This window comes from Mytilus trossulus, chromosome 6 (assembly GCF_036588685.1).
Source record: "Mytilus trossulus isolate FHL-02 chromosome 6, PNRI_Mtr1.1.1.hap1, whole genome shotgun sequence".
Taxonomy (NCBI): Eukaryota; Metazoa; Mollusca; class Bivalvia; order Mytilida; family Mytilidae; genus Mytilus; species Mytilus trossulus.
In genome coordinates, this window is record NC_086378.1 from 89,095,239 (window position 1) to 89,116,604 (window position 21,366).

The 21,366-nt window shown below is 34.6% G+C and overlaps 2 protein-coding genes and 1 long non-coding RNA gene across 4 annotated transcripts; 2 read left to right on the forward strand and 1 right to left on the reverse strand.

Moving 5' to 3' along the window:
* Positions 1-1,560: 1,560 nt before the first annotated feature.
* LOC134722179 (monocarboxylate transporter 13-like) lies at positions 1,561-21,196 on the reverse strand. Of its 2 annotated transcripts, XM_063585759.1 has the most exons (5): positions 20,772-21,195; positions 18,514-18,657; positions 17,931-18,074; positions 2,106-2,933; positions 1,561-1,832 (listed from the first exon to the last, which is right to left on the reverse strand). In XM_063585759.1, exons 1-5 carry the CDS (start codon positions 20,818-20,820, stop codon positions 1,585-1,587), a joined length of 1,413 nt encoding a protein of 470 aa, XP_063441829.1. In that variant the 5' UTR covers positions 20,821-21,195; the 3' UTR covers positions 1,561-1,584. The 2 variants fall into 2 exon arrangements, with proteins under 2 accessions (XP_063441829.1, XP_063441831.1); XM_063585761.1 differs by lacking the exon at positions 18,514-18,657 and having other exon boundaries at positions 20,772-21,196.
* Positions 5,361-11,638, forward strand: LOC134722242 (uncharacterized). Its single transcript, XM_063585852.1, has 3 exons — positions 5,361-5,554; positions 11,011-11,183; positions 11,507-11,638. The coding sequence occupies exons 1-3, from the start codon at positions 5,395-5,397 to the stop codon at positions 11,636-11,638; spliced, it is 465 nt and encodes a 154-aa protein (XP_063441922.1). The 5' UTR covers positions 5,361-5,394.
* LOC134723861 (uncharacterized) lies at positions 6,468-9,366 on the forward strand. Its single transcript, XR_010108201.1, has 3 exons — positions 6,468-7,104; positions 8,246-8,337; positions 8,607-9,366. It is a non-coding gene; the product is annotated as an uncharacterized LOC134723861 (long non-coding RNA).
* Positions 21,197-21,366: the final 170 nt, after the last annotated feature.

Below are 21,366 nucleotides of genomic sequence, written 5' to 3' on the forward strand. Positions count from 1 at the left end.
ATTATAAATTTCCCCCACCTTAGTAGCAATATACCAACTTCACCTGCATATGGGATATATATTTCCCAACTTATTCGATATTCAAGAGCTTGCAGCTCCTACTCAGACTTTGTAAAACGTCATCAGTGTCTGAGTAGAAAGTTGATGAACCAGGGGTATGTCAAAGAACGTCTCGTCCTTTTTCTAAAAAAGTTCATCGGAAGGTACCAAGACCTTGTTGATAAATATTCCGTATCAACTTCTGAAATAATACACGATGGTCTTGATGTATAGATTCTGCGTACTGATGTTGTGTATCATCTTAACAACATTTTTTATTGTTCTTTTATTTGTTTTTGTTCTATTATTAAGATTACTTTTACTGTTGGATGGTTTTATGTGATATCCGTTTGACGTGGCTCGGTACTTATACATCTCGTCAATGTGTTTGTATTGGCTTTCATTTTTTGGTGATTTGTTTTGTATATGTGACTCTTTGTATTTATTTTGTGCTTATAACGTGACTCTGTACTTTAAAAGATCCCGTCATTATGATATATTTCTATTATGAATTACTATATACGTTGAACCACAAACGTCAAAATCAATCAATGGCGTAGTGGAATTAACAATTTTTGGATTCTCATAAATTCTATGTATAATTTTGGACTAGTTTGAATCTCGGTCTATTTCTGTAATATATTCTTGCATACTTTTGATTTTTAAACCCTGTATGCGTACATTGCCTATGTAAATTTTAAAATTGTTTGTATGCACATTGAACGACAAATGTATGTGACTTATATAATTTTTCTGACGTCAGACACTCAAATCAATCCATGTGTGCGTAGATAGTAGATGTTTTTGTGTCCTGTTAAATTCCTTTTAAAAGTTTTGGATTCTTATAAATTCTATGTATAACTTTTGGACTAGAGTGAATCTTGGTCTATTTCTGAAATGTTATTTTTATATACTTTTGATTTTTAACCCTGTATGCTAACATTGCCTATGTAAATTTTAAAATTGTTTGTATGTAAATTGAATGACAAATCTATGTGACCTATAAAATTTTCTGACATCAGACACACAAATCAATGAATGTGTTTGTAGATAGATGTTTTTGTGTTCTGTTAAATTGTTCCGTTTAAAATTGTTATACGATGATAACTGCTGTACCCATATTTTGACTATTTTATTTATTGTGTCTGTTAAGTTAACGCATCAATGTAAATATAACGGAATTTGGTGATACTGTTATCAAAGTGAGAGGGTTAGCGCTTTAAAACCAGGTTTAATCCACCATTTTCGACATTTGAAAATGCCTGTACCAAGTCAGGAATATGACAGTTCTTGTTAATTCGTTTTTGATGCGTTTTGTTATTTGATTTTGCCATGTGATTATTGACTTTCCGAATTGATTTTCCTCTAAGTTCAGTATTTTTGTGATTTTACTTTTTAGTAACCCGGATTTGGTATCTCTCAATCGATTTATAACTTGTGAACACCAGTATACTTCTGTTGCCCTTAATTATAAAGCAAATTCAGGCTCACATGGACCATTAAATCAACCCGCTAAATGCATAAGTGTATAACAAGATTTAATATCTAGGAGGTCTCATCCCCCATGAGACTTGTTTCTACATCATCGCTGTGTATGTTTATAGTGTTATTCTGATTATTTGTTGTGACTTCAGTAATATTGTCAATATTGTCTGTGCTGACTGTAATTTCTTCGCTTTCTGTTGACTTCACTAACTTCCGTTCAAGTAACACACAAAGCGATGACGCTATAAAAAGTCCACCAACCATATAAAATGAAGCTTTCCAGTTACCGGTATAATCTTCTAACCACCCTACAAAATATGATAATAACAAAGTAATACAATTGAAAAATGAATTAAACAATATAATCTTGCATTGAATCATTGTAACTTTTCGATTAGAGTAGTTGTTGCCTGTGCGACAGAAAAGCAACATAATTCTTTTTAGAACACACATTTGCATGATTGTCTGATCAATGGATACTAATCCGAAAAGTAGCGCTGTTTTATTTCTTCTATCTAATTTGATTTTAGTGTATGTTATTTGTTTATAAAGACTATGTATGAATTATAAAAACCACTTACCTAAAGACGGATGTCCTATCAGGCACGCTGTATTGGTAAAGAAACTAGATAATGGGAATGCTGTCGGCAACATTTTCAATCCCAATGATGTCACAATAAGTAACGGCTGTAATGAATGTAAAATTCCGGGAAATATTCCAACAGTCACTGCATAGGTAATGTTTATCGTCATGCTTTTAAAAAATGTCAACACGATAGCACAAATTCCGCCCATAAACATTGTCACGATGAACATTGTTTGAACACTGAACCATTGTAAATCAATAAAAGTTCCGGAAAAAAGTCTAACAACAAATTCTGTAGCACCAATTACTGTTAAAACAATAACAACGTCATCTTTAGAAAACTGCTGACTTTGAATGTGTGGCGGCAGAATGAGAAAATTTGATGAATATCCAACTAATGCAAACGACATGGCGAAAATATACAATACAAACGATTTATTTCGTAAAGCAACAGAATATGACTTAAACATATCAATGATTTTGTTTTTCACAAAAGTCAGGTTGCTCTTTTTACTCTTATAATTTGCATCAGCTAACAGTTTCGTACTATCAGGACTGTTAGTTTTAGTTGCTGTGCGTATAAAGCAACTAGGTTGCCTGAAGAAACTTCCACCTACACAAATGTTGAGTAACAAACCACCAAGAATTAACATAGCGCCATGTATGCCGTAATTGTCTATCAACTTCCGGTACAGAAAAGGATATGTTAAACTTGACAATCCCATTGAAGCTGTCAGGAATCCATTAGCAAATGCTCTTTTCTTTTCGAAATAAAAGTTTATAATCGTAACGGTAGGTGGTGCAGACAATCCAATTCCTATACCTGCCATAAAAAATAAAAAAGTATATGCGATATAGTGCAAAAATTACTGAAAATTCAAAGTGGAAAGTCCTAAATCAAATGGCAAATCAAAAGCTCAAATACATTCAACAAAGGTTTAACTGTTCAACACCTGTCATATTCCTGACTTGATACAGGCATTTCCTAACGTAGAAAATGGCGGATTAAATTTGGTTATATAGCTAGCTAAACCTCTCACTTGTATGACAGTAAGGTATACCCTACTTTTTAATGGAAACTGACGAAGAAATCCTTGGTCAGTTGGTATAATCAAAGTATTCTCAAACAGAAAGTGATTGACTCGCTTACATAGTACAAATTAGCCTATGAAAATTCCTGATAAAATATCAGATTATTCCTAACGCAGGGCACAGAAATATGTTCCTAATAAAATGGACGTCGTTGATTGCTATGGCAAACTTAACAAGAGTGCACACGCTGAAATGTCTCGCCTTCTTTACTTTTCAATGATATTATGTTGATAGCCCTAAATATAAAGCTTTATTACAACTGTCACATAAACATAACATGAACCGTGAAAAATGAGGTCAAGGTCAGATGACACCTGCCAGTTGGACATGCACACCTTACAATTCTGCTATACACCGAATACTCTACTCCTATTGCTTATATTATCTAAGATATGGACTTGACCACCAAAACTTTGTTCACTGATCCATGAGGTCGAGGTCAAGTAAAGACTAACTGACGGGCATGAGGATCTTGCAAGGTACGCACATACCAAATATGGTTATCCTATTACTTATAATAATAGAGAATTTAACATTACAAAAAGTCTTAACTTCTTTCAAGTAGTCACTAAACCATGGAAATGAGGTCAAGGACATTAGACATGTGACTGACAGAAACATCGTAACATGAGGCATCTATATACAAAGTATGAAGCATCCAGGTCTTCCACCTTCTAAAATAAAAAAAAAACTTTGAAGAAGTTAGCTAACGCCGCCGCCGTAGCTGCCACTGCCGGACCACTATCCCTTTGTCGAGCTTTCTGCGACAAAAATCGCGTAAACAGTATTCATCCAAAAATTACATTCTAACATTTCTGATCAACTATCTATATATTCATTAATACGGAAGTCAATTGGAATTCTGTAATTGTAGAAAATATTGTCAGAACATTGGGTATCATTTATATTAAAAATACAGACATGGCCATTTTTTAACCATTTTGCTTAATGAGTTTACCACGCAAGCAATATTCAGTTTAATTAAAGTCTTTTTTTAATTATTATAGAGCCACCTTCAAAGTTGCACACAACAAATATGCCAGGGAATTATTTAACCTGTTGTCACTGAAAACAGTATTGTTCCCGGCATACACAAAATCCGTTTGATACTGGATGTGTACTGATTGACAATTTAGTGTTAGATGCATGATTTTTTGTTCAATAGGCTGAACGGGTCGTTGTCGACCTGGGTACTCCATCAACGTACCCTGGGTACTTTTACTTTCAATGATGGTACCCTGGGTACCGTGTTTTGGATGAATGGTACAAATAGGGTACGTTTCCGTCGATAATCGTACCCAGCTTCGTACCGATTTGAGTCTTGAAATTTATCGCGAGATTTCTTAGGAGTTCCGAATAGTCGGATGTTGGTGGTTAGCCCGTGGGTTGATTTTTAATTATATTCTACACTTGTAAACAACAAATGGACGATGGATTTGATTCGTCAGGGTTACAATCACAGGCGCTTGGGTCTATGATACAGATTTTTTTTTTTTTATTAAAATATTCAATTTTCTATATTTATAATACATATCTATCACTTCTGTGCGTGTCTCACCTAGTTTCGAGTGATTTTCTCTGGGTCAAAATACCCAATTTTACTATCCATACTATTTCTTAGTATGGATAGTAAAATTGGGTATTTTCTCTGGGTCGTTTAAATCACTCGAAACTAGGTGAGACACGCACAGAAGTGATAGATATGTATTATAAATATAGAAAATTGAATATTTTAATAAAAAAAAAAATCTGTATCATAGACCCAAGCGCCTGTGTCATAGACCCAAGCGCCTGTGTCATAGACCCAAGCGCCTGTGATTGTAACCCCGAATCAAATCCATCGTCCATTTGTTGTTTACCAAGTGTAGAATATAATTAAAAATCAACCCACGGGCTAACCACCAACATCCGACTATTCGGAACTCCTAAGAAATCTCGCGATAAATTTCAAGACTCAAATCGGTACGAAGCTGGGTACGATTATCGACGGAAACGTACCCTATTTGTACCATTCATCCAAAACGGTAAGCGGAAGAAGGGATCCCGTAGACCGCCCTACGTCACGATTCATGAATTATGCATATTCTATTTATAGGCTATTTATAAACGATTCTGCAAATACTAATGCTAAAAATAGAATATTCTCAACATGTAAAACTAGTTTCTACGGGACCCTTCTTCCGCTTAATACCATGAATTTGTCTAACAAATCGGGTTGGATTCAACTCGATGAATGTAGAGGATATGCCAGCAATATCCAGCAAGCTGAAGAAGTCCGCCAGACATTTGAGGTGTCTAAGAGATCAACATTTGTTTCATACAAAACAGTATTGAATTTTGGAAAAAATGACAGTAAGAATACTACATATATATAAAGCATGCACGTACCCACGTGAGGTTATTCAATGTCTGTTAGATAACTTGTCAGATCATGTATTAAAATTGTTGTGCCCAGCGGCGGTTGTAAGAGAAAAAAGAGTGGGTTTCTGTTATTATGACTTATGTTTTGTATGGGGATATCAGGTTGGAATACACTTTTTAGGGTTTGTCCCCCCCCCTTTTTTTAATAATCTTCTTGATCCCGATTCCGCTCCTTGTGTTTTATTTTTTCCGACATTTATGTATTAACCAAACTTGGTGACTAAAGTTATTCAATTGTTGTTATTTATCATTTATTTGGTGGGGTGGTCAGGCTAATTGATATAGGTCTCTGGTCAGGGTTAATTAGAAGAATGTAAATGAACGTACTTGTTGAGTAGTTTATACATTTAAGAAAAATAGAAAAGCCAATTTATATATATATTTTCCAGTTCTGAGTCAATCTTTTGAAAGTGCTGCATCCTGTAAATTTGAAATATAAATGACACTTAGACAATGTAAGAACTATTGTTAGATATAGGACAAGCCCAAACTATATATACTTTTGTATTCTTTAATTTCTTTTATGTCGTCGTCTCATATCTTTTTTGACCGAAATACATAAAACACGCACGTTCAAATAGATCTTACACAACCTATATTGCGTATTATATAAAGTGATGTTACCAATATATATTTATATATACATGAGGTTATGATTCCAACCGTAGATATTTCGATGCTTAAACCATTAACTTTGGTAGCCGATAACCTTATCCACTGCATAGCTCTTGTAAAAATTCGTGTATTAGTCACAACTGACATCTCACAAAACGTATGATTTCTGAGAAAAAAACTTTAACACTGAAGCAATTTGAATGTTCCCAGCAGGCACTCAACGTTGAATAAACGTTGAAATGAGGTTGAAATGTGATCAACGTATATTCAACGTTGTAACAACGTAACATTTTCAACGTTGAGAAATAAACAAATATTCAACGTTGAATTAACGTTGACAATTTCAACGTTGAAATTTAAAAGTTGATTCAACATTGAATCAACGTTAACTTATTTACTCATCTGGTAGGCCTATATAAAAAAAAAGCATTATCAAATGGTAATGCATGCACAACCGTAATAGTATACACTTATAAAGAAAAGAATGAAATAGAATTTTCGTTTTCACATTGATAAAACAGTATAGTACCAACTATTGATCACTATTTAAACTTGAGTTGTGTCACGTTATGAGAAAAAAGGGGGTAAGTCTTTCTTAATGAATTTCTAGGGAATGAGAAATGTGAGTTATTTATTTTATTTCACATAATGTTAATTGGAACATAAGGATAATATGTAAAGAAATTTGAAATAGCAAGTTAATTATCTACAATGATCGCGATTTCTTTCATTCATATTTTCGCGGGATTTGAACAGGAAGTCGGATTGCCCATGCGCATTATTTAAACGCGTCTTTCCTGTATTTCAAAAAGAATAACAAACGACGAGGTTGCAGGGAAACTTTCCGTTTATCACGCATATTTATGGTATGTAGATGTTTGTATGTGGCTATCACGGTTTTTCATATTTATGAATTGTGTTTAGAAACTCTGAATTAGTATCCATATTGCACAATCAGAGAAAAATATAACGTCAACATACATTGCAAACAGATCAGCAGATCAGAACACGTTGAAGAGCCATTATATATATAATTTCCTCCAGTTATGCTATTTTAAGAGCATTTAATGCAAAAAGCAAATTTAATTTCATATTTAAGTTAAGGTTAAAATTGATACATTTATTATGCTTAAAGATTCAAAAAAGAAAAAAGGGGGGATAAGCAAGTGTTTACATTATTGTGCTCAGGTAAATTTCCAAACATGTTTATTATATACTATATAAAATTGAGAATGGAAATGGGGAATGTGTCAAAGAGACAACAACCCGACCAAAATAAAAAAACACAACAGCAGAAGGTCACCAACTGGTCTTCAATGTAGCGAGAAATTCCCGCACCCGGAGGCGTCCTTCAGCTGGCCCCTAAACAAATATATACTAGTTCAGTGATAATGAACGCCATACTAATTTCCAAATTGTACACAAGAAACTAAAATTTAAATAATACACGACTAACAAAGGCCAGAGGCTCCTGACTTGGGACAGGCGCAAAAATGCGGCGGGGTTAAACATGTTTGTGAGATCTCAACCCTCCACCTATACCTCTAACCAGTGTAGAAAAGTAAAAGCATAACAATACGCACATTAAAATTCAGTTCAAGAGAAGTCCGAGTTATGCGATTCGTTTAGTTTAACATTAAAGCTTGGTAAACCACATACTTTTTGAGATTATAAATTTCAACTGGACAACAAAGTATTGAATTCAAACGATCATGTGATGAAAATTGATACTTATTTTTACAAAAACATTAAATAATAAAAAAAAAATAGTATTTTTTCACGCTATGTCTATGAGAGGACAACTATAGAAAATTATGATAACTTTTCACCAAATTAATCTTTCTACAAAATTCATTCTATTTTAATTATTTTTTAAAACGAGTCAGTTTGACACTTATGATATCTGATCTTCAGGTGATCTCTGACGCCTGTTTACATTAATGTGTACGTAACCTTGCGCTGAAGGTTTGCAGTCCATTATCATAACATGCATTATTTATTTTACAGTTTCTTGTCAAACAAATCATTGGCTGTAATGCATCAAGTGGAGCAAAATAAAAAATCAGTTTTGGGAATGCCAGTCTTTAAAATCATCAAAGGTAGGTTTTTTGTCTGTATAACTTTATACCATTTGTGTTCAAAGATTTATCTGTTGTTTTTTCTAATTTTGTAATCCTTACATACAAAAAAATGTACCATATATTATATTACATGTATGTTTATCTGTAAATCTGAACTATTCGACTTAAGCTAATTTTTTCATGTTAATGGACTTGGGCAGTCATCAATAAAAAAAGAAAGAGGCTCAAATTTAAGATATCTTTTCACAACAAACAATTTATATTTATTATAATCTGATTTTTTCCAGAGGTTAAATATACTGCAAAAGTATAAAGATGACATTGGGAAATACACATCTGATAAAGACCCCTCCTGCTTAAAGTCTACCGCAGAAATATCTCGAAGTGGTGGAAAATGATGACACGCAATAAGGACAAACAGAGACAAAGATAACAAATGAATTTATAAAATAAATATTGTATCAAAAGAAATATGATTGTATTACTAGTACTTAATTTGATATTGTTCCTGAGTATGTATTCATTTAATGGTTTATACCAATTATTGGTGTGAGGGTAATATTTATATTTATATATACATAACATATTTGTATATATAATCAAGGACCTTTGGTTTTTGTGGAGATTTGTCTGCCCGTGAGTGGTTAGCAGTCATGCAGCAACTTCTTATTGTAATAAGTATTGCAATCATCCTGAACACAAGTTGGATCTTATTATGTCTTCATGATTCTTGGGATATACTTCTTTTAAGAAGGGCTTAACATTTGTTGGTCGTTAAAAAAACTACTTTCAACTTGTGAGAATTATTTAGAACTATATATATTCAACATCTTCTTTCTTCTCTGTTTGGAGATCCTTTCTGTGGTGTCGGGGATGTTGTTTCAGTAACAGTTGATGTATTTATTTAGATGTTTCCCATTTAGCTTATCTATTTGGTTTATATGTATCTTGGTTAGAGAAAAACACATTAAAAAAAGTGTACACTCAGGCTGCCTACCATCTAACAACAGCAAAAATTTGGAGAGCAGCCAGGTAAAAATGTGTATGCAGCTTAATAATTAATTTCATTAATATACTTTCAACTACTATTCAACCTTGAATCAACGTTGAATGGATGTTGAAACTTCAACGTTGAAATGTCTACGTTAATTCCAATTTTCAAAATCAAACATAAATTTGACATTGTTTCAACGTTGAGAAACAACCTTGTTTCAACGTTGAATCAACGTTGAGTGCCTGCTGGGTTACTACCTCATGGACATAAGAACGAATATAGTTAATTGTTAATTATAAAATCAAAACCGTTAATGTTGTCAAATAGTGTAGCAGAAAATTGTCCTTTTTTTGTCCAGATTTCAGGTAGTCACCAAATCGGGGATTAACAGTTGGCCCAAATCAATTAAGTACTTATAGAATGTACACACAATTACATGTATATCTTTATCTCGTAGAACTAACTTAAAAATCTATTTTACAGCCATCGGATTTGGGTGTGTAGGTTTAAACACAATATTTGGTTACTATAACTGAAGCGTACAGTCAAATACTAGGTTTTCCTTAAGTTTACTAGTCTTCTGAGAAAATAGGCTATATATATAGAGTCTGACATATAACTAATCTATTGTATATTGGATTTTGTTTGAACGGAACCAGTTAAGTCCGAAACTAGCTGTAATGTTTTCAGATTTTGAGTTGCTGTCTTCTTCCTCTATTGATTACTGATCTTTTCTAATCAGAAGGAAATATAAAACATACGCTATATGAATACAAACAACAACAAAAAAAAACATACAAATAATTTATGAGAGTCTGACCTCTTTAAAACATTTGATATACAACACAATATAATATTAACAATTTATAAAAGAGCCACTCTAAAAAAAAGTTATGAAAATACAATGTAGCCTATTTGAAGATTGTTTTATTTTTTTATTTTCAGTGAAATTGAAAGATATTTATAACTGAAAATCATGCTATTCATATTATAATTGATATAACAATCAAAATATATACAGCTGTCTGACTCTTCATGAATTGACTTGACGCTATGACTACTCTTAATAATTTTAAGTTGTATGTTTGATTTCGTGAATATTATATCTCTTTTTTTTACTGCATTGAAATAAAGAACTGTGTATCCTGTGCTTTAAGTCAGGAGCCTGTAATTCAGTGGTTGTCGTTTGATTATGTGTTACATATTTGTTTTTCGTTCATTTTTTTACTTAAAGAAGGCCGTTAGTTTTCTCGTTTGAATTGTTTTACATTGTCTTATCGGGGCATTTTATAGCTGACTGTGCGGTATGGGCTTTGCGCATTGTTGAAGGCCGTACGGTGACCTATAGTTGTTAATGTGTGTGTCATTTTGGTCTTTTGTGGATAGTTGTCTCATTGGCAATGATACCACATCTTCTTTTTTATATTTAAAACAGTTATTTATCTATTGTTTTGTGGTTATTGGTAGGTGTTTTGGTTAGAAGCCAGTATCGTTTTAAGAATAATGAATTGTAAATAAAAACTTTAGAAAGACAAATACCCGACCAAATTGTACTAAAAAAAAATATTCCACCAATTGGCTTTCAACGAAGCGAGAATTTCCACACCCATAGTTGGGCTAATAGCAGTAAATAAAATGCCAGCATTCGATTATATATAATTAGTTAAAATATGTATGTAGCAAAATAAATATTATAGAAATACCAGAAAAGTACAGAATACGGTTTTCCGATCTTGGAGAGGAGGTTGTGCCATATGATGGAACGCCTTTCATTATAACAGGCAGAAAAGTAAACAGCTGCATTTTTGGGAAGGACAAACATGTAGCTGATAAAAAAAAGAAACAACAGGACAAAGCCAGTAATCTTGAGGTATGCCAATACTTTAAGTCTCTTTTATTAAAGAATACTCTTGAAACATAACTTTATTTAGTTTAGAATCAACATAACACCAAACGGAAAAGGAAAATGTGTCATTAAGACAACCACCCGACAACAATGCTCATAACAACCCAAGAACAAAAATCGGTATTCAACACAGCGGGACATTACGGTCCCAGAGGCCCAAAACACGAATTATCTAAACATCAGTTGTCTGTTATAAGGCAATCTATTGAATTCATAGGGCGGTTTACAGGATCCCCTGTTATCTGAACATTTAGTGTCTTCTATAAGGCAATCTTTTGAATTCATAGTGCGGTGTACAGGACCACCTGTTGTCTGAAAATAATGTGTCTACTATAGGGCGATCTCTTGAGTTCATAGGGCGGTCTACAAGATCCCCTGTTATATGGACATTGAAAGTCTGCTATAGATTGATATATTGAATCCATATGGCGGTCTACAGTGTCCTGTCATCTGAACATTAAGTGTCTACTTTAAGGTGATCTATTGAATCAATTGGGTAGTCTACAGTCCTGTGTTATCTGAAAATAATGTGTCTACTATAGGGCGATATATTCAATCCATAGGGCGGTCTACATGATCTCTTGTTATCTGAACATTAATTATCTTCTTAAGGGCGATCTTTTGAATCAATAGGGTCTACAGTCCGACGTATAAGAACATTAAGTGTTGACTATAGAGCGATATATTAAATACATATGGCGGTCTAAAGAATACCCTGTTATCTGAACATTGAGTGTCTACTATAAGGTAATCTTTTAAATTCATAGGGCGGTGTACAGAACCACCAGTTATATGAACATAGTGTATACTATTCGATGCTATATTAAATACATATGGTGTACAAGTTCCCATGTTATCTGAACGTTAAGTATATATTATATGGCTACCTATTGAATCCATAAGGCGGTCTACAGTCCTCTGTTATTTGAACATTAAGAGTCTACTATATTGTGATCTATTGAATCCTTAGGGCCGTCTATAGTATCCCTTTATATCTGAACATAAAGTGTCTACTATAGAGCGATATATTTGATTCGTAGGGCGGTCTACATGATCCCCTGTTGTCTGAACATTATGTATAAAAAAGATGTTGTGTGATTGCTAATTAATGTATCTATTATAGGGAGTTCTCTCGGATCCCCTGTGAGGTATATAGGATCCCTGTTGTTTAATTATCGTGTATCTTCTATACGGAGATCTGTAGGATCCCCTGCTGTTTGTTCATTCTAGTTTTTATCGTATACGGCGGTTTATAAGGTCATCTGGGCGGTCTAAAGGATCCCCTGTTGTTTATTCATCATGTATCTATAACAGGGCGTTCTATATGATCCCCTGGGCGGTCTTAGGATCCATACCATAGGATCCCCTGTGGTTTAACAATTGTGTTTCTGCTATATGGCGTTATATAGGATTCCCTGTTTTTTGTTCATTATGTTTCTAGTATAAGACATTATAAGATCCTCTGGGCGGTTTATATGATCCCCTGTTGTTTATTCATCAAGTATCTATAACAGGGCGTTCTATAGGATCCCTTGTTGTTTAATAATTGTGTATCTGCTATATGGGTTATATAGAATCCCATGCTGTTTGTGCATTATGTTTGTGGTATCAGACATTCTATAAGATCCTCTTGGCGGTTTATATTAATCCCTGTTGTTCATTAACCATGTATCTATAACAAGGCATTCTATAAGATCCACTGTTGTTAAATATTTGTGTATCTGCTAAAGGGCGTTCGATAGAATAGCCAGGGCGGTGCATGTGATTCCGTTAAACATGTATATTCTTGACGTATATACTAGAGGGCGTTCTATATGATCCCTTTTTGGATTCATAGGATCACATGTTGTTTAATAATCGTGTGTCTCTGTAGGGCGTTCTATAGGATCCCCTGTTGTTAAATAATTATGTGTCTGCTATATTGCGTTATATAGGATCCCCTGATGTTTGTTCATTATGTTTCTAGTATAAGGCATTCTAAGATCCTCTGGGCAGTCTATATGCTCCCCTGTTGTTTATTCATCATGTATATATTACAAGGCGTTCTACAGGATCCCCGGGGCGGTGAGCAGGATCCCGTGTTGTAAAATAATTGTGTGTCTGTTATATGGCGTAATATAGGATCCCTTGATGTTTGTTCATTATGTTTCTAGTGTAAGGCATTCTAAGATCCTCTGGGCAGTCTATATGATCCCCTGTTGTTTATTCATGACGATATATAACGAGGCGTTCAACAGGATCCCCCCGGGCGGTCTACAGGATGCCGTGTTGATTGTTTTTCATTAATGTACTAAAGGGCGTTCTACAGAATCCCCTGGGCGGTCTACAGGATCCCCTGTTTTCTCAACATAATATATCTATTATAAGACGTTCTATAGGATCCCCTATTGTTTGTTAATCATGTATAAAATAAGGGCGTTCTACAGGATTCCTTGGACTGTCTACATGATACCTGTTGTTTTTACATTAAACATCTACTATAGGACGTTCTATAGGATACCCTATTGTTTGTTAATCATGTTTATACTAAAGGGCGTTCTACAGGATACCTTGGGCGGTCTACAGGATACCTGTTGTCTTTACATTAAACATCCCTACTATAGGACGTTCTATAGGATCCCCTATATTGATTGTTTATTATTTATATACTGAAGGGCGTCTTACCGGATCCCCTAGGCGGTCAACAGGATGCCCTGTTGATTGTTTTCATGTTTATCCTATTGGGCGTTCTACAGGGTGCTCTGGGCGGTCTACATGATCCCCGTTTGTTAAACAAATATATATCTACTATAAGACGTTCTAAAGTATCCCCTGTTGTTTGTTTTTCATTTATATACTTAAGGGCGTTCTACAGGATCCCCTGGGCGGTCTACAGGATCCCCTGTTTTCTCAACATAATATGTCTACTATAAGACGTTCTATAGAATCCCCTATTGTTTGTAAATCATGTTTATACTAAAGGGCGTTCTACAGGATTTATTGGGCGGTCTACAGAATACCTGTTGTCTTTACATTAAACATCTACTATATGACGTTCTATAGGATTCCCTATATTGTTTGTTTATTATATATATATACTGAAGGGCGTTTTACCGGATCCCCCGGGCGGTCTACAGGATGCCCTGTTGATTGTTTTTCATTTATGTACTAAAGGGTGTTCTACAGAATCCCCTGGGCGGTCTACAGGATCCCGTGTTTTCTCGACATAATATATCTATTATAAGACGTTCTATAGGATCCCCTATTGTTGTTAATCATGTATATAATATAAGGCGTTCTACAGGATTTATTGGGCTGTCTACATGCTCACTGTTGTCTTTACATTAAACATCTACTATAGGACGTTCTATAGGATCCCCTATATTGTTTGTATATTATTTATATACTGAAGGGAGTCTTACTGGATCCCCTGGGCGGTCTACAGGATCCCCTGGGCGGTCTACAGGATCCCGTGTTTTCTCGACATAATATATCTATTATAAGACGTTCTATAGGATCCCCTATTGTTGTTAATCATGTATATAATATAAGGCGTTCTACAGGATTTATTGGGCTGTCTACATGCTCACTGTTGTCTTTACATTAAACATCTACTATAGGACGTTCTATAGGATCCCCTATATTGCTTGTTTATTATTTATATACTGAAGGGAGTCTTACTGGATCCCCTGGGCGGTCTACAGGATGCCCTGTTGATTGTTTTCATTTTTATCCTATAGGGCGTTCTACAGGGTCATCTGGGCGGTCTACAGGATCCCCGTTTGTTAAAAAATATATATCTACTATAAGGCGTTTTAAAGTATCCCCTGTAGTTTCTTTTATATTTATATACTAAAGGGCGTTCTAAAGGATCCCCTGGGCGTTCTACAGGATCCTCAGTTTTCTCAACATTATATATCTACTATAAGACGTTCTATAGAATCCCCTATTGTTTGTTAATCATGTTTATACTAAAGGGCGTTCTACAGGATTCCTTGGGCTGTCTACATGATACCTGTTGTCTTTACATTAAACATCTACTATAGGACGTTCTATAGGATACCCTATTGTTTGTAAATCATGTTTATACTAAAGGGCGTTCTACAGGATCCCTTGGGCAGTCTACAGGATACCGTGTGTCTTTACATTAAACATCTACTATAGGACGTTCTATAGGATCCCCTATATTGTTTGTTTATTATTTATATACTGAAGGGCGTCTTACCGGATCCCCTAGGCGGTCAACAGGATGCCCTGTTGATTGTTTTCATGTTCATCCTATTGGGCGTTCTACAGGGTCCTCTGGGCGGTCTACATGATCCCCGTTTGTTAAACAAATATATATCTACTATAAGACGTTCTAAAGTATCCCCTGTTGTTTGTTTTTCATTTATATAGTTAAGGGCGTTCTACATGATCCCCTGGGCGGTCTACAGGATCCCCTGTTTTCTCAACATAATATGTCTACTATAAGACGTTCTATAGAATCCCCTATTGTTTGTTAATCATGTTTATACTAAAGGGCGTTCTACAGGATTCCTTGGGCGGTCTACAGGATACCTGTTGTCTTTACATTAAACATCTACTATAGGACGTTCTATAGGATCCCCTATATTGTTTTTTTTATTTTTTATATACTGAAGCCCGTCTTACCGGATCCCCTGGGTGGTCTACATGATGCCCTGTTGATTGTTTTCATGTGTATCCTATTGGGCGTTCTACAGGGTCCTCAGGGCGGTCTACATGATCCCCGTTTGTTAAAAAATATATATCTACTATAAGGCGTTTTAAAGTATCCCCTGTTGTTTGTTTTTCATTTATATACTAAAGGGCGTTCTACAGGATCCCCAGTTTTCTCAACATAATATATCTACTATAAGACGTTCTATAGAATCCCCTATTGTTTGTTAATCATGTTTATACTAAAGGGCGTTCTACAGGATCCCTTGGGCGGTCTACAGGATACCTGTTGTCTTTACATTAAACATCTACTATAGGACGTTCTATAGGATCCCCTATATTGTTTTTGTATTATTTATATACTGAAGGGCGTCTTACCGGATCCCCTGGGTGGTCTACATGATGCCCTGTTAATTGTTTTCATGTTTATCCTATAAGGCGTTCTACTGGGTCCTCTGGGCGGTCTACAGGATCCCCGTTTGTTAAAAAATATATATCTACTATAAGACGTTTTAAAGTATCCCCTGTTGTTTGTTTTTCATTTATATACTAAAGGGCGTTCTACAGGATTCCTTGGGCGGTCAACAGGATACCTGTTGTCTTTACATTAAGCATCTACTATAGGACGTTCTATAGGATTCCCGATTGTTTGTTAATCAGGTATAAAATAAAGGGCGTTCTACAGGATTCCTTGGGCTGTCTACATGATACCTGTTGTCTTTACATTAAACATCTACTATAGGACGTTCTATAGGATACCCTATTGTTTGTTAATCATGTTTATACTAAATGGCGTTCTACAGGATCCCTTGGGCGGTCTACAGGATACCTGTTGTCTTTACATTAAACATCTACTATAGGACGTTCTATAGGATACCCTATATTGTTTTTTTATTTTTTATATACTGAAGGGCGACTTACCGGATCCCCTAGGCGGTCAACAGGATGCCCTGTTGATTGTTTTCATGTTTATCCTATTGGGCGTTCTACAGGTTCCTCTGGGCGGTCTACATGATCCCCGTTTGTTAAACAAATATATATCTACTATAAGACGTTCTAAAGTATCCCCTGTTGTTTGTATTTTTATTTATATACTTAAGGGCGTTATACAGGATCCCCTGGGCGGTCTACAGGATCCCCTGTTTTCTCAACATAATATATCTACTATAAGACGTTCTATAGAATCCCCTATTTTATGTTAATTATGTTTATACTAAAGGGCGTTCTACAGGATCCCCTGGGCGTTTTACAGGATTCCCAGTTTTCTCAACATAATATATCTACTATAAGACGTTCTATAAAATCCCCTATTGTTTGTTAATCATGTTTATACTAAAGGGCGTTCTACAGGATTCCTTTGGCTGTCTACATGATACCTGTTGTTTTTACATTAAACATCTACTATAGGACGTTCTATAGGATACCCTGAAAGTAAAAGTACCCAGGGTACGTTGATGGAGTACCCAGGTCGACAACGACCCGTTCAGCGTCAATAAACGTGAGTTCTCTCAGATCAGTACTATTGGTCTTTTTGTTGATGAGATATAAATATAAAAGTACCGGCCGGAAATGTCAACACTGTGTTTTTGTTAGGTGTATTTCTATGTGTATCCATCTAATGAGTTAAGGCTATTTCAACTGATTTTTATAGTTCGTTGTTATGTTGTACTGTTACAACACTAGCCCAGGCAAGAGTAGGGTTGGAATTCCGCTAACATGTTAAACCCCACCATATTCTGTCACAAGTCGGTAGCATGTAATTCAGTGGTTGTCGATTGTTGATGTAGTTACATATTTGTTTTTTGTTCATTTTTTTGTATATAAATTAGTCCGTTAATTTTCTCGTTTGAATTATTTTACATTAGTCATTTCTGTCTCTTTTATAGCTGACTATGCGGTATGGGCTTTGTTCATTGATGAAGGCCGTAAGGAGACCAATAGTTGTTAATTTCTGTGCCATTTGGTCTCTTGTTGCCAAACTCTAGAACGTTAAGAAACTCGATGATTAACTCAAAATCTGTCTACTAGTTTTGGTTCCATATATATACATACCTAGTAAACAGCTGTACGTGAGAAACAACATTTCTATATCTTTAGTGAAAGAGCTGGTTACCATACCAATAGATGCAATCAATCCACCAATCATAGTACACCATTTAAATGAAAAGTGAACACTCAATAATCCAGATACTGGCCCTGTGAAATAGTTAGGAAGGAAAAATCAAGTTTACACTTCCAAAAATATAAATGAACAGAAAATGAAGCAGAGACAAATTATAAAATTGAGAATATAAATGATGAATATGTCAATGAAACAACAACCCGACTAAAAACAGGTAACAACCGAAAGCTACCAATGAGTCTTTAACGCAGCAATAAAATACTGCACCCGGAGGTGGGCATCGTAGTGAACTATCAGCTGACCACTAAATAATATGCTTCTTTAGCGTATCTAAAAAAAAATAAGTAAATGATTATTGATAAATGAATTTGTACTAGTTTATCCGCGCCCTAAAGATATTATATTTTGTGAAATCGCAAAACACAAAACATCCCAAAATCTTTAACTGATTCTCTGACCATTGTAAATATCCATGCGGATTCACAAACATCTGAATGATGATTTAATACTTACCGGTTATGGCCATTACAAAAAACATTATACTGCCTAGGAATGCAGTATTACCCGCTCCTTTGTCGTAGGTTTGGAGAAGTTCCGAATATAATATCCCGAAGGTTCGTATAGTTCCAGAAACCAGCGTATAGTTTAGAAATGAAGCTAACAGATAAAAGAAAAAAAGAAAAACTATTATCAATATTTCCAGTCTTGTTGTCCAGTAAAAAATTTCTTACGATGAGACTTTCAAATAAGGGAAACTGCCAATTTCCCATTACACTTGCTCTTAAATCTGAACGATAATAAATGTCATCTAAAATATTAAAGTCTGTATGATATTGGCAATCATACCCAATCTTGTTTTTATATGTTAAGTCAGCTTTCAAGAATATTACATATTTCAAAAAAAATGTTATCTATAGCTATTGCTACATGTTGCTGTTGATACAAAACTGTCATTTTTTTTTCTAAAGAACTTCGTCAATATAGGTGAAACAAATTATATCAGGAATACTTATTTCTCGTCTTCATTACTTATTTCAATATATGTTGTGTTGTAACACTATTTATTCCGGTAAGGGTGATGGTTGGTACCAATTTAAACATGTCCTATGTAAGGATCCTGATGTTCAGTAGTTGTCATTTGTTGATGTGGTTCATAATTGTGTCTCGTTTCTGGATTTTTATATCATTTGTATTGTCGTTATTTTCAATACTTATTTTGTTTGACCAACTATGTAATTGATATATCTTTTTTCAATCATTTACTGTTGATGATATTGATATCGTTCGATGATATTGTTTGAAATATGCCTATTGATATTCTATGCATTATTACTATTTGTATATCAGTTGTATGGGCCATTGCCAATTATTGTAATTGTGTTTGTGCCAATAAAATATTTGTATTTGTATTTGTTGTATATAGACATAACAAGACCGTTGGTTTTTCCGTTTGAATGGTTAAACATTAGTCATTTCCGGGGCCCTTTATCGCTTTCTGTTCGGTGCGAGCCAAGGCTCCGTGTTGGAGACCGTACTTTGACCTATGAGTATATTTTTTTACTTCTACAAATTGTGACATGGGTGACATTGGCACTCACACCACATTTTCTTATATCTATATAACTGTACTTACAACATAATGCTTGCTTTGATTAAATTTTCCTTCTTATATATCATAAATATAGGAAGATGTGGTGTGAGTGCCAATGAGACAACTCTCCATCCAAATAACAATTTAAAAAGTAAACCATTATAGGTTATAGTACGGCATTCAACAAGGAGCCTTGGCTCACACCAAAAAACAAGCTATAAAGGGCCTCAAAATTACTAGTGTAAAACCATTTAAACGGGAAAACGACGGTCGAATATATATGTTTTGTAGAAAATCACAATCTGATGTACTATGTGGATTTTGTTTTTCTTTTCGTCTATTCTTTTACTTCTAAATACTGCCCACATTCAAAGTTGTCAGTATTCGGGCAAAAAGCGAATGGTTTAAAAACTTGCTTATAAAACAAAATTATTGATACGGTTAAATAGTTGCGTTGAGCACTTGATACCTCTTTCTGCTTATAATTATTAGTCTAGACTCTCAACAACTATTTGTTGACTTTTTCTAAGTGTTAATATATGTCAATGGTTTGGGAGAGTGTCGCATGCTTACACACACTTTTAACTCTGTAGTATTCTACATGGGCATGTAATGAACCTGTAAAAACCTCCAAAGGTTTTTGATAGCTGTGTACTATAATTGCCTTTCTTTTTCGTTTTTTGCATAAACTATGCATCCCGTCAATTGTTTGTTTCTTTTAAAATTGTTTCATTTTTTGTCATCTCTGTTATGGTTTTTATATATGTAGTATTTGTTTAGTACGTTAAGTGTCGTGTGGTTATCAAGTTGACATTCACATCATGACATGTGACATAGTTTGCATTGATCTTTAGTGGATTGTTGTGACTTGGGCCTCAATCCTTTTTGTTGTCTTGGGGGACTAATAAGATTGAAGTCACGCTTTTGAATATCGATATCTAACTTTTATTCTACAGCCATTTTATCAAACACATGGGTGACAGACGACACCAACCGTTCGCCGCCGACAAACATCTTCTAGTTGCATTTCGTCCTCTATAAATATATGGTATTTGTGACTGGACAAAAGCTAACAACATCAAACCAAGCAATCATTTTAGATCATTATAACGCAGTATTCAACAGTGTTCAACAAAATAATAAGATTTCTACCATATGTCTAATATGTTACAGTACTCACCACATAATATAATCCATGAAAAGCCCTTGTCTGTATCTTGTACTGCCATTATCTGTAGTCAGTTAGCAAGTGGTTGTTGATATTCTTGATAAACTTAAAATTTTGTATAATTTTTGCATTCGCCTCTTCGTTCACATTTTCGTCGTCCTAGAATTTAACCCTGTGATTCCAATAACATGTCTTCAGAACACAAAACTCAAAGTATGTCAATTATTGATTCATCACAAAACACGCATACACAACAAAAGAGAAAACAAACTATTTTAGGTTACAAAACCACAATATAAGTTCCTCTGGTAGTCATGCAAACACATATTCATACTAAAATGTAACTTAATCATTAAATCTCAGAGTGATTGTAAAGTGTACGAAAATGCTATAAATAAATGTTATATTACCGTGACGCTTTAAACGAATCAAAGTTCATATCGATCGTTGTAATTCTTTTCATATCTAGATATTTGCAAACTAGATACGAAAGATATAAAACTTGAGAGGGTGTGTAGGACCATTATCGGGACTCCGGGATCGGGTGTTTTTAAGCTCGGGATTTCGGGATTGACCCTTAATTCGGAATCCGGGATTTTTTCTCTCG